This window comes from Labeo rohita, chromosome 21, assembly GCF_022985175.1.
Source record: "Labeo rohita strain BAU-BD-2019 chromosome 21, IGBB_LRoh.1.0, whole genome shotgun sequence".
NCBI classification, from domain to species: domain Eukaryota; kingdom Metazoa; phylum Chordata; class Actinopteri; order Cypriniformes; family Cyprinidae; genus Labeo; species Labeo rohita.
Genome location: NC_066889.1, coordinates 2,835,951 through 2,853,074, shown reverse-complemented (window position 1 = coordinate 2,853,074; position 17,124 = coordinate 2,835,951). Strand labels below are relative to the sequence as shown.

General features: G+C 35.3%; 1 protein-coding gene across 1 annotated transcript in view; it reads left to right on the top strand.

The window, feature by feature from the left end:
- Window positions 1-226: 226 nt before the first annotated feature.
- Window positions 227-17,124, top strand: part of LOC127152499 (transmembrane protein 164) — a 29,368-nt gene continuing 12,470 nt past the window's right edge. Inside the window, exons 1-2 of the mRNA XM_051093191.1 lie at window positions 227-1,241; window positions 6,223-6,272. Coding sequence (XP_050949148.1) covers window positions 804-1,241; window positions 6,223-6,272 — 488 coding nt within the window. The 5' untranslated portion in view covers window positions 227-803. The remainder of the gene's footprint in view (window positions 1,242-6,222; window positions 6,273-17,124) is intronic.

Genomic DNA, 17,124 nt, shown 5'->3' with positions numbered 1-17,124 from the left:
TAAGTTAAGGTTTTACTCCTCTAAATCTCTTTTCTGGACCGGACAGTGTGCTGTTTTCTGAACTAAATATTTACTTCTGTTTTATTACTGTCTTGTCAGGAAGTTTGCTCTTCACCTTTTTTTATTTATGGGGTGTATTTACGGAAATGTAACTGTAGCGAGTACAGCCACACCGGCAGTGAGGGAGTTAACAAGTGCATACTTGTGCAAAGAAGGCGGGGCATTTGCGCTCTAGTCTTTTTCCAGGAAATAAGCAGGCATCGATATGCTGGTGATGGTTTTTGGGAATAGAAACGCGCAGGCGTGTTGCGGTGTGGGTGGATTTGGGGGCCCCGCGTAAAACAGGGCGGCGTTTCTATGGTGAGGAGGTCTTAATACGCCACATGGACCCGGACACATCGCGCCCTCTGCGACTGCTTTGAACGCAATTCTCGGACGATACATTGCAGCAGCCGGCTACATCTCTGACATATCGCTCGTAGTCGCGTTTTAAAGTAGTGCTTATTTATTCAAGGCCTCTCGGCGCTGATCAGGGGTCTCTGTTAAGCTTTTATGTAATGATCCGCTCTGGCAAGGAATATTCTGGACTCTGGTCTTAGCTGAGAATCGGTTTCCAGTCAAGACGTCACGTTTGGAAATGCGTCTTCCTCCTTGACGACCGTCTGTGAATAGTAGCATCGCATCATATAGACTGTAGATCTCTCCCACAGGTGTCTTTCACATAAAGGATGTGGATCTGATGAAACAGCTGAGGCTGGCCACCTCCTCGATCACTTCATCATTCGCTCACCGATTTGACGTTAATGTTTCGCCAGGAGGTTGGTGTCCTGTCTTTTATTCCGTCTTGTTCGTACCTTTTCCAATACGAGCAGAGGAACATGTCTCGGTATAATATCTACAGTCTGCTGGACTGGATGTATGGAGGGGTGGACCCCATGTTTGAGGGCAATGGAGGGCCCGAGTGCGCTGCCTTCCTCTCTCCCCGGCAGAGAATATTTGAGACTCTGATCATTGTGTTCTTTTCTATCCTGGAAGTGGTGGTGGCCATCAAAAAGCTCAATGTCCCTAAAGAGGTCAGAGATGTGGGGAAGGATGGCAGGAGGAGTAAGGAAGACACCTGGGGCAAAAACCTGTTGCTTGTAGCTCTGTGCATGACTTTTGGAGTTGAGGTTGGGTTCAAGTTTGCCACAAAGACTGTCATCTACCTCCTCAATCCATGTCATGTGGTCACGATGGTGCAAGTAAGTATATTTCTGATGAAATCATGCAAAAAATATTGTGCGGATGTGGTTCTGACAAGATATGGGCTGATAGCTAAAAGGCTGCGGGTTCAAATTACTTGAGCTGATTTTGAGACAGTAAATTTTGTTTCCAAGTTCTGAATATCAGTACATAGGCTACTAATTTCAGAAATATGTTCTTACGTTTCGTAACGCATACCTGGGTGCAGTTCTGAACTTGTTATCATTTGCAGCTGCAAGGCTTTCAGGACATAGGAAGGAAATGAGAGCCCTCATCATATTCAAAGAGAGATAAGTTCTGAAAAGGAGGAAGTATTGTCATTTTCAGGCCGCTTATTTGCAGCTGGTTGAACTGATGTACAGGTTTTATAGATGTACTAACTAAAAGAAGAGTAGTCTGTTTCGTATTCAGTCATATTGTTGTTTTTAAACATAAAAACCGAAATGAAATGCTTGTTCAAGTGAATCTCACAAAATAGTCAAACAATTTCATATCACTCTAATAATGGGTATGGCTGGTGTTTTTAATCATTACTAATCTTAATGATTTAAAAAACATGTACTGTAAATAAAAAAAAAACATTTACTACAGTAAATATTGGTTAGTTGCATTCCTTGAGGAATTCCATTAAAAATAATTATTCCAATAATGCATGTACATTTTTATGCATGACTAACTACTTACACTGTACATGTGATGTGTGCACTTTAGTCTGCTAAGAACATAAATGGTTGATGGTTTATTGAGTAATGCTCTTGGGTCATGGTATGTCATTTCTTAACTGGTTCTTAAAGCTATACTTCACCCAAAAATATAAAAACTGTCATCATTTACTCACATTATGAAGGTCTTGTGCTTGTGCATCACATATGATGGGTATCTGGGATCGAGGGTGAGTAAATGAATTATCATTTTTGGGTGAAGTATATTTAAAGCATGCGTAATGTTGGGAGCTTTGAAGATAAAGAAAGATGCCAGTTACTTCTAAGGCATTTGTTAAGTTTAGGAAGTCATGACCTAATTAATAAATGCTGTTTAAACAGAAAAAACTTAACTAAACAGTAAAACTATAAATAAACTAGTAATAAACAATACTATTAACCTACATATGTTTTAACCTATACTTACTTTTTATATGGTGACGTTTGTGAACAGTTCTGTTATTTTGCAAACAAATTGTAACATTTTATTTTAAGAGCCCAATTCTGACTATAAACTAGTTGCTTATTAGCATGCATATTGCTTATATCAGCTGTTTATTAGTACTTATAAAGCATATTTTAATGCCTTATTCTGCATGAGCATATTTTAACAACTACTTTACTAGCTATTAAAAAAGCAGCAAATGAGGAGTTTATTGAGGCAAAAGTCGTAGTTAATAGTTAGTTAATAGTGAGAACTGTTCCCTAAACTAAAGCGTGGACTAAAATATTACTGAAACATTTCCTATGCAAAATGTTACTAAAATATTTAACATGAATAATGCCATTAAGCAAACAATTTTGAGCGTTGACACTTTAATGTATGAAAAATGCCACATGCAAACCTTTGAAAGATCTCTCTTTCTTGATGCATTTATACATGTTGCACATTCATGCACATTGATAAGCCAGTGCTTTTTACTTGCTAAACGGCAGATCTATGATATTTCAATATCCTGGTTTAATGACACTATTGTCATTTTAGAGCTGCTTTACAGCAGAATTTTGATTTGTCATATTTTTGACAAAGTTTGCATAGATTCTGTTGCTTCCATGTTTACTGTAAACGCTGCTTTGAAACAATCTCTTTTGCTTAAAGCACTATAGAAATAAAGGTGAAGAGAAGCACAGATCTCAAAGCTAGTCTAATGACACAGGCTTTAAAAAATGAACAGCACCATGAAATCATCAGCGTTGCTTCATTTTATATCGCAGGTGTAAATATTTGATATATTGCCCAGCCTACTCAGGCAAAAGCATGACAGGTTTCTGATGATGTTCCTGTTTTGTAGGTGAGCCAGTCCAGCCTGAGATTGCCCAGCTTTTATGACATGCTATGATGCCACTCTACCAGGCTTCAAATATGCAAACTCAGCTTATGTTCTCAAGTGCAGTATGCTATAGGAACTCTATGGCTCCACTTATGTCAATAAACTTATTTGTATAAGTCTTATAGTGTTTGAACAAGGTCACAGGCTTATCATTTGGTAAACATTAAAGCTTCAATGGAACTCACACACAAACAATTTGAGTGCAAAACCAATAATAACAATAATGCACAGGTTGATATGGGGAAAGTGACATGAGATGATGCGCCAGTAATGTTTGCATATATTTGATTATGTGCGAACATGATGTTTTGATGAAGGAGAAGATAAGGAGTGAATAATAACTTAAATTTCAGTCTTTTCCTGAGAAGGATATCAATAGTTCTCTGTTGACTTGAGTCACATGGAAAGAGCATGCACTTTCTGATACATTTCTTTTTGTGTTTATGTGCCAGAAAAAAATATGGTTTTCAATACCATGAGGGTGAGAAAATCATGATCAAATTTTAATTGTGGGTTAACAAATCCTCTAAAAAGCCTATTTTAAATGTTTAATAGTATTTCTTTAGAATTACTTGTGCAATCATTTTGGTGAAGTGATGTTTCTGATTTATGAGGGAGATAGTTGCATAGAGATCTTTTTTTAGTAGTAGACTGAATGAAATACTTTCCTACTTGCACTAAGCTAGACATGACTCAGTTCACTGTTTCTACACTCTCACTTTTTCTGTTTTTAAATTCATAACAGATGTCTCTGGATTGATGTTGTTACATTAGTGGTCATTACGTTCCACTAATCACTGTTGCATAGTTTTTAATTTACCTGGTGAGGCACAGTATATTTACACAATCAGGATAAGTTCAGATAGCCATTAAATATTAAGGCATGTTTTTATGTTTTAAGATGTTCACTTTCTCACCCTCATGTTGCTCCAACCTGAGAGATTGTGCAGTCCAGGTAAAACTTTTACAATTCAAAAAAGGCATCATAAAACAAATCCACATGATTCATCCAAAAACCAGTGAGGTTTGTGCACAAGCTTTAGTGTTTACTATATGTGGTATGTGTGTTGATTATGTGAATTAACAGCTGAATTCATCAACAGTATTATCCTAATTGGATATTACTATGGCACTCTGGAGTGAGCATATTATACAGGAGAGTGAAAGCATTGTCATCCTCTTATACGTCAGATTTCCCATAGTTTGACTCACCTGGGATAATGATATCCTGCTGACAGGATTCAACTTCCTTCCTTCTTGTGTCATGCTCCCAGACTGCTCTTCATATCCAAAGAGGGAAATGCAGGATACCCTCCCAACAGATGATAAATTTTGGCACTTTACGAATTTATTAACCCCAGATTAGCTATGGCTCGTGGCCATCCTTAGTTTTCTTTAGCATTCTCACTAGTGATCATAACCATTGTTTTTATGGAAGGTATTTTCTGCCAAATTTAAATAAATAAATTAAATGATACTTTGAAAATGAAAACGAAAATGAAAACTGTTAAAAGAGACAGTGTTAAATAAAAGAGGCAGCCTTGCCTCGAAATTGCAGTGAAAATGAAAAGTTAAATCACCAACTGCATTTTATTTTTCAATTTGACGGGCAATGCGTTGTCACAGTGAAAAATAAAATGAAAGTTAAATCTTTTTATTTTATTTTCAATTTTGGCACATATTTTGTGTATAGTTTTCTATAATGAAATTGATAATCTGGTGTTTATTTTCATTTTTATCATTTAATTTATTTTTTTTACATTTGGCAGAAAATACCTTCCATATGTTTTGTCATGTCTTTATAATTTTAAACATTGAAATGCATTTTAATATATACATTTATTTGAAATGTTGATATAAAACACTTTTATTGAAAAAGATTGTTTAAACAGCTCAGTTACTAATGCGCTTTATATATATATATATATATATATATATATATATGTATGTATGGGACCCTGGACCACAAAAGATTTATACATCATCAGAAAGCTGAATGTCTAAGCTTCCCATTGACTTGTTAGGACAATATTTGGCAGAGATACAACCATTTCAATATATGGAATCTGAGGGTGCAAAAAAATCAAAATATTGAGAAAGTTGTCCAAATGAAGTTCTTAGCACAATGCATATTAATAATCAAAAATTAAGTTTTGATATATTTGCAGTAGGAATTTTACAAAATATCTTCATGGAACATGATCTTTACTTAATTTCCTAATGATTTTTGGCATAAAAGAAAAATCAATAATTTTGACCCCTACAATATATTTTTGGCTATTGCTACAAATATATATATATTTATATATATTTATATATTTATATATATTTAAAGTGGATCAAAACCTTTCATCAAAGTAAAACCAAAACAATACCCGTTCTTGTCTTAGGACAACTTTGGTTAACTTTCTTGATCCACTTCAAATGTTGACTACTGTATATATATATATATATATATATATAAGGATTATTTCTGCCAAAGTAAAAGAGTCACAAAAGTTTTTTGGGAGTACTTAATGCAACAGTAAATTTGTGCAAAATGTCATGTTATCTCTAGGTGTACATTTTTCAGTAGCTGAATGTTGTTTGATTAACACTCAGCCGATGAAAATGTCATAAACTTGTTCAGATAAGATATGTACGGCTTGGCCGTTGGCCAAAAGGTAACGGTACACAGTATGTGACATTGAACAGAGCCCTCATTTACAGCAGTTATGTTGGTTTGAATGAGTAGTCTTCTCTTTGCAATGGTTGTTCTGTTTTAAGAATAATGTTTCAGCATTTATTTGTTTTTGACTTGGTAAAATTTCTGTCATCATTTAATCACTCTCATGTCTAGTAGTTTGCATTGCATGTTTTGCTGCTTGATGTACTATCTGCTTTGTCAAAAAGAGTCGTTGTTGTTGAGCTTTATCACTTGATCACTTTTATCACTTCATCTTTTGCAGATCTTCCTGCTTGCATGTCCACCCTGTAAAACTGCAATGGTTATCTTTAGGTAAGTACTCAGTAATGCATTGCACTGCAGAGAACTGTGAGCTTTTTTGTTACCTTCACCCTTGGTCTTGTGCAAGTCTATAGTGACACTATAAAAGTAGCCACTATAGTGTTTGGCCTCTTCAGCATATGAAGAATGCAAACCTATGCATATCACCAGACTCTTCCTAAAATAGCCTTTCAACACCTTTTTCTGTGAATGCTTAGAATACTTCTCAGCAGTAACATGAGTTACGTAATCGGATTACTTTTTTCGAAGTAACTAGTAAAGTAAAGTACAAGGTTCCCACACCTTGGTTAACTTCAAATTCAAGGACTTAATTTCCAGGTCCAATACCCTCAAATTCAAGGACTTAACATGGACACATTTAAGTGAGAGCAAGGTTACATCATGTTACCTTGTAAGATACATTGTTACAGTTTTCATGTGTCAAACACAACTATGCTGAAAAAAAAAAAAAAAAAAGAAGTGATTATTTGGCTCTGCAAATGGCCAAGTTATAGTCCTTTGGATCTCTGGAGGGGGGTTAAAAAGCCCCCAAGTAGTGCAATGACCATATCCCATATCAAAACTCAAAATATTTAACTTATATTTACTTAAATGTATATTTTACAGTCACCCTTGTGCAGACTGATCATAAACATAAGTAGAATGCAAAATGTTTCAATACAAGCATTTCAGTCAAATGTAATTCATGCAAACATTTCAAACATTTAACCCAGATTTAACTGATCATGGGTCAAGACCAGACAACATGCTGGAGAATTTGCTGCTCAGCAGATAATGTGCTCATATCTGATCTTGTAAGATGTGCTCCCTGTATACACAGTGCATGTAATCGCGAAATTGAAAGTGAAAGTGAATAGCTACTCATTCAAAAGAGATTTAAATACTCTGCATACGATAGTGGCTCCCTGATGCGCAAAAATTATATTCAGTATTAGAATGACTGCGTGAGCAGGCTGTAATGGCCCGAAATTCAACAGAAATGGGATCAATAATACAGTCTCGCGTAGGGCTTTAATACAAAAACGCACACAATGAATGCCAACTGTAGAAAGCAAAAGCTGAATTTAGAAATCCCGGCCGGACACATTTTTTTAGGTCCAAAAAGAGGACATGTCCAGGGAAAAGAGGACGTATGGTCACCCTAACTAATGTAAATCAAGCAAGCTGGTATGCATAGGCCACAAAGTGTTGGTGGAATAACACAGCAGACCAGGGGAATAGGGAATAATATGGATTTTTTTTTTTTTTAGAAAAAGTCTTTGCACAAAATAAATTCAAGCACTTTCCTTCTATGTATGTTTATTTTCAAAAACTTTCCAGGGCTTTGAAATTTCTTTTTCAGATTCACAAACTTTCAAGCATTTCAAGGACCCGTGGGAACCCTGAACGTATTACTTAGTTACTTTTTCAAATAAGTAACGCCATTTACTTTGTTTTTCCATTCCTGTCTCCGCGTGGGGTTCTCCATTGCTTTCAGTATATTTATTATTTTTACTTTCATAGATATTTTGGAGCACCTGACACCAGTTCTTAACGATATAAATCACAGGCAAATATAATTACAGACACATGTAATTATTGCAAAAACTGACCACAAACAGTATAAAAGTATTACAAACAACTCGTGTTGCATTCCAAATCTTCCGACCTTATACAATATTGTTACATGAAGAACAGACAGGGTGAAACAAGGTTTTGATCACTGAAATAATAATGCTCTGTGAATACACGCAGTCAAGTCTAATTAAAAAAACACACAACGCAATCGGTTACGAGACACAAAAGATCCAGTGCCATTTCACAATCAAAGCTGATGTATTGTTTGCTTCTTTGGCCGCCAATTTTGAATATGCACAGTAAACAGACAGTTTTACAGGGGAATGCGGATGGAGATGGGGATCGCTTTTGCGTGTGTTCTTCACACAAATCAATTATTTTACCTTGGAACACTTATATATAACGTATTTTTTTTTACTTTTAAATAAATATTGTCTGTTGTCATATTTGCCCGTTATATCTTGTGTGTTATATAATATATATACAAATGGGTACCCTAGTGAAAAACAAATATATTAAAATGTATTTAAAATACATTTATTTCATGCTAAGTATACGAAGTATAGAAATATATTTACATATTATGTACTTAATAAAAATACCTTGCAATTGTACTTTTATTATACTAAACTGGTATATTTAAAGTCTGCCAAATTAGAACAATTAATTTTGTACTTAATGCACTTTAATTGTGCAGAATTAGTGCTGAAGTCCAACTAGAAATATACTTAAGTATATTTGATTGCACTAAAGTGGAACTATTGCAAATATACTTTAGGTAGACTTTAAATATTTAGCATACAGTTCTCACAAGTAGTGACATTGAAACGCATTTTAGGCTTAATTTTAATAAATGTGCATTGTGCACAAGTTGTACTCCAAATAAAGTTTAATTACAACTTTTTAATAATTTTTATGTCAGTAAATCTTAAGTGAAATGGCAGTAAATATGTTAATAGATTTGAACTATACTTATTATAAAATAAATGCATTTTAAATGTATTACTTTTTATTAGAGTAGGTTTAGGGGTGGGGTTGGGTAAATTGTGTAAATAAAATATGAAGGCTGATTAAACAAACCATGAGAAATCAGAATCAATGTGTTGCAGTGGCAGAAAGAAAAACGTGATGAAGACACGAAAGCTATTTGCTATTGAAATACTTTGAACAGAAAGAGGTGCTGAGTGACATGAAAAAGAAGGTAAATTCATGTCCATGAACACAAATCAATGGATTTTATAGAAATTTGATGACTATGTCACGAACTGCCGTGAGTCTGGGTTGGCTTATCACTTACCGTGTCAGAATGAAACCATATTTCTATGACATATTTCTATGTCTTTGCTGTGTATAGTAAAGACATTGACAATCCAGGTAACGTGAAGTTTTAGAAGCCTAATGTTTAAGAGACTGGGTTAGTAAACTTAAAAATAAAGATTATAATCATCATTTTATGTCGTATATATCATGCAATGTGTGTGTATGTATCATATTCATCTCTTTCAATAATGTGGCCTTGAGCTAGTTGATCTAGGCTGGAAGGTAGAAAGCGATCAATAGTGCGCCCTTGAGAAAAGGCACTTAACCCCTGGAACAGCAAACAATACTCTTATTATGCTGTAAATTGCTTTGGATAGAATGTCTACTTAAACAGCAGCGGACTAAAACTTAATTTGGCTTTCACTTTTGAGAATTGGCTGACTCTACAGCTGAGGGTTCATTCTCAACCTCACAAGTGTAATGATTTTATACTTTATAAGTAATAATATTAATAGTAATAACCTTAGGTACGTTTGAGACTGTCAGATAATTCCTTCCTATATTACGGGCCACCAGCCAGGAATTTCACTTTGACAGTAAAAAACAATCATGGAAGATTGTTGGATAAATAAGTAATAAAGTAAACCATATTCTGGATTCATGTTTTATTTAAAGGCTTCTGTTTGTTGTCCACAAAAAGCCTGATCACATTAAAATGAAAGAAAATAAAACTTTAGATATAGTACATGAATCCTATATATATATATATATATATATATATATATAAATAGGGATGAAAATTTCTTATCACGGTTATAGTGACCAAAATTATCCTGGTTTTTGGTATTATCACGGTATTGATGAACTGTACTGGAAATATTCAAAAAGGACTGACACATAAATCACTTCACTAAGTTTTATATTTAAAATCAACCAACGACAAATAAAAGGACTGTTTGTTTGCATAATCACTAAAACAACAACAGTAACCTACCAAAGATGTCTGAATTTTAAATGACAACATGACTCACAACAGTTTAAGTAATAGCATGTTCAAATATCTAATGTAAATTTTCAAATAAAGCTTTGAAGAAGTTTCATAAAAAGATAAACCTCACATTTCAGCCTTTAAATAAAGAAAAGGGTTAAGTCAAAATGATAATCGATTTAGTAGATTATTATATGTGTTTTATCTGTTTGGTAAATAATCTAGATAATTTATCTGAATTGTTTAAATGTGTAGAATCGACTTAAGCTTATTTTTCATCAACCAGTCAAAATTCTGCACACAATGTAAATGTAAATAAATTACAGCTGTTTCCCATGAACTCCGTGGATAAAGCAGCATTGGGATTAAGAACACTACTTAAGATATTACATGGAGTGAAGGTGAAAATAAAATGCCATCGAATCTTTTCTGAAGACAGTACGAACCTTCAGAGGTGCATTCATATGATCAGTTCATTCATATATTCATTCTAATTACCGATTTATGTTTCTGCCGGTGGGTGCCCAACCCCCAATTGCTTAGTGAAACGCACGGACTGCAAATGCATTAGTTACCAAATAATACACATGTTTTTCTATGAGGGTTGCGCTTCACTAAATAAAATTAATAAATACCTGTTTACACAGGACAGAGTTTAAGGGTGCACATGTAATATCTGAGGGAGCCCAGAGCCATTATCACTATATAACTTACATGGGAGGGGAAGACAGCTGCAAGCCGAGAGATTCATGCTGGCACCCTCTCGTATAGTAATGCATTCTTGACAAAAACGGCTTCATGAACTATGAAAACAAGAAAAAAAGTCGTAAAAGCTGCAATGAATTTCTTAATGCTTAAAATGAACGGGCTATCTCCCATGGAGTACCCATGGGTGCTCAGTTATTTCTGTGAGGATCGGCGCCTATGCCCTTAGCACTCTTTTAAAACATTTGTGACCCTGGACCACAAAACCAGTCTTAAGTCGCTGGGGTATATTTGTAGCAATAGCCAAAAATATATTGTGTAGGTCAAAATTATTGATTTTTCTTTTATGCCAAAAAACATTAGGAAATTAAGTCAAGATATTTAGTAAAATTCTTACTGTAAAAATATTAAAACTTGATTTTTGATTAGTAATATGCATTGCTAAGAACTTAATTTGGACAACTTTAAAGGTGATTTTCTCAGTATTTTGAATTTTTTTTTTTTTTGCACCCTCAGATTCCATATATTCAAATAGTTGTACCTCGGCCAAATATTGTCCTGTCTTAACAAAACAAACATCAATAAAAAGCGTTTTAATTCATCATTTATCGCAAAACCAGTAATCGTTACATCCTTGATAATATTGTACCATATATTTAATAAGTTGTGAACAATTGCTATGATATATCCTCTCTGATGTCACATAAACATTGGCTCTTTTGTAAAACCTTTGCTGTTTTGACAAAGCGGTGTTAATGTTCCTGTTTTGACTTTTCATTATAAGTGACATGGTGGGGCTAAATTCCTCACAGGAGCATTTAATGTTCTGAATGTGAGACATGCTGTATTGGTAATGTCACCAGATGGCAATAAATTATGAACCACCCCAGAGATGACCTGAATGTTAGATTCATCACATTACAAATTGATTTCTTTCAAAATGAATCACATGAGCTGGAATCCTTTCTTTACTACATTTTGATGTGAAAAACTACCAGCAAACTTTGCACATGGAGACGTTTGATACTTTAGTGACTGTTTTCAGAATACACTTTGACCCTCAACTGCTAGATTCGCGTTATGCAACTCACCATTAATTCACCAAAATATTCACCACAGAATAACGTGTGTATTACCATGTAAACTAGTGGTCATGACATCTGATGCCTGTTTCCAAATGAGTGCAAATGAGGCAAAGCTTTGAGCACAGTAATGGCCTGTTTTAGACCAGCACATTAGAACTGACTGAAATTCAACACCAGAGATGCTGTTCATGTGTTTCAGAAAAGAGTTTGAACTAAAATCCAACTGAAAATGTAAAGAAATAGTGGAAATTAAAAATATTACTGCTTTAAAATTCAGTGATATTACTGAATTACTTTTCTATATACACTTTAATAACAAATGTGGTGCCAACGTTTTGGCTTTTGTATGAAACTGAGAAGACCAGGAGACTTTGGTATCTCTTCAGCAGGATTCTTTATTGAGAACATACTGTTTCACGTTGCAGTCATCAAGTCTAACTAAAGGCCAGGCTGTTGGGCTATTTTTATTTATTTTTTGGTGTGCTCCATACGTCGCCTCTCGTCGGGCTCACGTCTGTGGCAGTTTGTCTGATTCAGCTTGTTGAATCGGTGTCGGGGCCGTTGGGGAGAGTGAGAGTTCAGCAAACGTGAATTAAAGCAGAAGTGATGGAAGCGAGCACTTAAATCAAGACGGCACAGACAGCAAACAACATAACATGAGCCGCTTAAAATGAAACTGATATTCAAAATTGTAAGCAAGCACTGCTTGGTTTACGTTTTGCATATCTGTGTGTATCTCGTATATCTTTGTTTCGGTTTCTCCTTATGAATGACGAATATAGACTATCCATAGCTGCTGAAATAGACCGTTAATATCTATCATGCCGGCACAGAATCCACCTGTAGTCTATGCGGTGTGTTCAAGTCTTGATTTTTTTTTGGGTCCAGACGCAGCAGACATGAATATTAACATAGTCGGCTTTTGTTGCCGCTAGTTCTTTGAAGCTTTAAGGGAAGCAAACATTGTACTTTATTCAAGCATTCAGGCACTCAGTTGGCAGTCCTTAAAGGTGGTGCTCATATGCTCAGAGGTGCCAACTTAACCACAGCATTTGTATTCCCACAGTCCTAATAACTCTCATACAATGCAAATTGAAACCACAAATCCATTTGCCTATGTTGTTGTTGTTCTTGTTTTTGTATCATAACTCATTTTCCAGTTTTGTAACATTAGATAATTACACAATATAACTTTTGCTGTGTCACAGAGTTTGTTTAAAGGTAGATAGTTCTTTAAAAGGAAAAAATAGTTTACAAATTTACTATGTGGAATTCATATAAACTACATTATGTGTTTCTATTTCTATTTATTTATGATGATACAGAAAACTATGCAGCTTAAAAGTGGAAGCACTAAATGCCCATGAAGCCAAAATAAAAACCCAGGACTGTGGGCAGGACTAGCAGTCATCAATTTTTATTGGCTACTGAGTTTTGATTGACAGTGAAAATCTGCAAGCAGTTTGAATTTAAATCCATATCTGTATCTCACCACTTTATCTTCTGCATACAATTAATGACACTTGACCAGTCTAACCTTGGACAAGTTAATGTTTTGTAACTCATATTACTCCTATTTGCTGAAACTGTTTCTACAACATATTAAAAATCATTGAATTCTATCAAACAGAATGTGATTTTTCTGTATTTATATAATCATCATTTGTGTTACAGTCTGGCTTCTTGTTTCAGAGTGAAGCACCATACTGTGTTCATTTTCAGTTTGCTGTTCAACATGTACTCTGCAAGTGCTGTGGGTCATTTGTAATTTGCATTTGGGAACGTAACCAACCATCTTTCCAAATTTATAATGAGAATCATTTACACATTTATTAGCAATGAAGAGAAGCGTTAAGGTCTCCCTGTGGGTTTCCACCACAATAAAAGCTCAACAGTTTAACATTTGAATGCAAATAAAATATTTTTATTGTTGTTTTGTAAAATAATAATAATAATAATATACCTGCAAGCTGTAATTATAAGGGTTCAAGCACCAGTGGCCCATGATTTGTGATCTGAACTGAAATCTAATGATTTGGTTTTTACAGAAGAGTCTATCTTTTATTTTCACTGATAGTTAGGGTTTGATGGAAGCGCTTACAACAACACACTGGTGCTAAAAGAGACAACTGACACCTAAAGGAGATGAATTGCGTCATGTCATAGGACAATTTAAAATTAATGTTAAAGTGCTCCTATTATGCCATTTTAAAGGTGGCTAATATTGTTTCATGAGTCTCCTAAAACAGGTTTACATGTATGCAAGGTCAAAAAACACTTTAGTTTTCTCCAAAAATAGATTTCATTTTACCTCATTTTTAAATGATTCGTAAACGCCAGTTTGAGGAGTCAGTCATTCTAAACCCCTCCTTTCCGTGAGCCCTCACTGCTGTGATGGGTCAGATGGCCCAGTCCTTTATGATTGGTCTACCGCATACAGCGCGTGTCCGAAAACGATACGCCCATTGCCATAACTGACTGACAGCCCTGGAGGCTTGTCAATACATAGAAAAGATGGCATTGATTTTACCATAACAATTCAAGTCGGGGTTTGACGATGAAACGGTTGAAGTGGCTGATCGACAAGTTAACATGGACTACTGTGGAAAGTGCTCGCAATTTACTTATGTAAGGGAACCGGGCACACCACTATGTTGTAAACTTCAACATTGTATAATGCATTAAGCGGCTTTCACATCGAACGCAGAAAGCGCTGTGCTGGCTGCTGTAAAAGCCACTTTGTGTGCCATCCTTTATCATTACTCCAACTAATGAGACAGTCAGACAGTCAAGCTGCATCAATCACAAATTTTTAGACTACAGTGAAGTACAGAAGCTGAACAACAGAAGTACAGAAGCGTGGGTTAGCCGGTTAGCAAGACATGTGCAGGGTTATTACACAACATAACATACACAACTACATATTTTGAACGATTGTTAGAAAACACAATCTTTGTAGATTCATCTTTTGAAAGTAAATATAAAACAAATTTACTCTCACAGTGTAGGATACAGCGTCTTCTCGACATGACGTAAACCACATGAAAATTGTAAATGTTTGTGGGCGGGCAAGTAGTTTGTGACGTAGAACATGGGCGGACATTATGCCAATGTGTTACTTCATGACGTGCAGCCGTAACAGAATAAGATTGAATTCCTGCCGACTCATGCACTGTCGGCTTCGCAGCTTTTCAGATAGGTTATGTTCACATACAGCTATGTGACACACTGCATGAAAGGTCATATTTGAAAAGGCATAATAGGAGCACTTTAAGTTTTGTGCAACTCAACTTCTAAATGGTGTATTTGTATGAACAGTTTTGCTTGAAAGCTAATGTGCAGTGTTTTGTAGAACTGGAACTAAATCCAAAACCGAGAACACACTACAATAAATGAATCGGGAAATAGTTTTGCACAAATTATAGTGCAGAAATGCAGAAATAGTACACAGAACAAACTGTTATAATACTGAAGACAATAGGTTTAAAGGTGACCTATTATGCTCCTTTTTACAAGATGTATAATGAGTCTTTGATGTCCCCAGAGTGTGTATCTGAAGTTTTAGCTCAAAATACCTGACAGATAATTTTTTATAGCTTGTTAAAAATCCCACTTATAGGGTATTAGCCAAAACACACTGTTTGTGTGTTTGTCCCTTTAAATGCTAATGAGATGGTGCTCCCGGCCCCCTTTTCAGAAGAGGGCGGAGCTTAAAAAGCTGGCAAAAACAAAACGAGACAATCTCATGCACTAGTAGCTGTCTTCATCATTATGTTTCAACCGGAATTGTTTTAAAAGTCAGTTATCTGATTTTACTGTGCATAGTAAATGCACATTTATGAATTACACAGACAGTTAGCATGGCGTGATAAAAATGACGACATAGCTGATGTCATTGTGTAATCGTGTGGTATCACAAACTTCATAAGCCCCCTTCGTGATTATGAGCTCGACAGATTCAAGTGGTCGACTTCACATTGCTTTCATATGCAATTTTTATCTAGCATGTTCTTATTTGTGACCCTGGACCACAAAACCTCAAGTAGCACGAGTATATCTGTAACAATAGCCAACAATAGATTGTATGGGTCAAAATGATCAGTTTTTCAGAGAGAGGGCAGAGATCGTCACAAATGGGCGGGACCTTTTTCCTACGATGACATACGTAGGGAGAATCTGGAATCGTGTATTCAGAGAGATTATGATTTATTGAGATTATAAAAGAAAATGAATGGGTGGATTTTTACCATTATAGGCTGGCTGTTTTCACACAACTGTGTTCAGACACCTTATAAAAGAGATTTTTTGCATAATAGATCCCCTTTAAGTAACAAAACTCGAATGAATCTATTACTGTGGGGGGTTTTTTGTTAAGTGATCACATGCCTGTGTCAAGATTTTTGACATTAGCTGGGTGACTCCAGCTAGTGACATGCCACAGAGTCACATTTTTTGGACAACACTAGACTAAACTTAAAAAAAAAAAATTGTTGTGCTACATTTCTCAGCAAGTCTTCCTGTTACCTCGAGCTGTATTGTCTGCTCGTAGCTACAAATAGGGGGTTGCAGATGGGACAGTGTCAACTGATTCTAGTCTACTGTGATTCTAGTCTGCTGTCATCCACACATTTCAACTCACTTACATCTTTATCTACCAGTCCACTATTACCATTGTACTCTTTTCCATGTAAAAAATATAGGATGACTTTCTTCTGATAGTAGTTTTTTATCATCACCTTTGTTTAGACCTTGTTGGATCTTAAGGTGGCATTACACTAGTAATCTTTTTAGCTTTAAATGTGATTTATATGATCGCTAAGCAAGCAGAGTCAGTGAGTCGTGGAAGTGAGGTATTTTAACACCAGCTAAACTTCCGTTTTGTTAGAAAATATGAGGTTGTCGGGTATGAATCTTTCTGTCACACTGTAATTTCATAGCTCGATTATCTCTCTCTCACTTTTAAAATTAGGTTGGCAAAAGGGTGTAAAATTTCCTGTAAAATTTCCGGAACGTCCCAAAAACTTTCCATGGGATGTTAAACTAGGGGATTTTGGAAATATTCCAAATGTTGTAATTTTCAGGAATTAAAAGGAATTAATTTAGGGGTAATTTGTACAAACTGTATCAGATACAAACATAGATATAAAAAGTCCCTTTAAAAAAAATGCCAGTCAGCACACTTGGCATTGTAATGTGGAATAAGATTGTAAAAAAGCTTGTAAAATACACTAATGCAATGCCATGCACA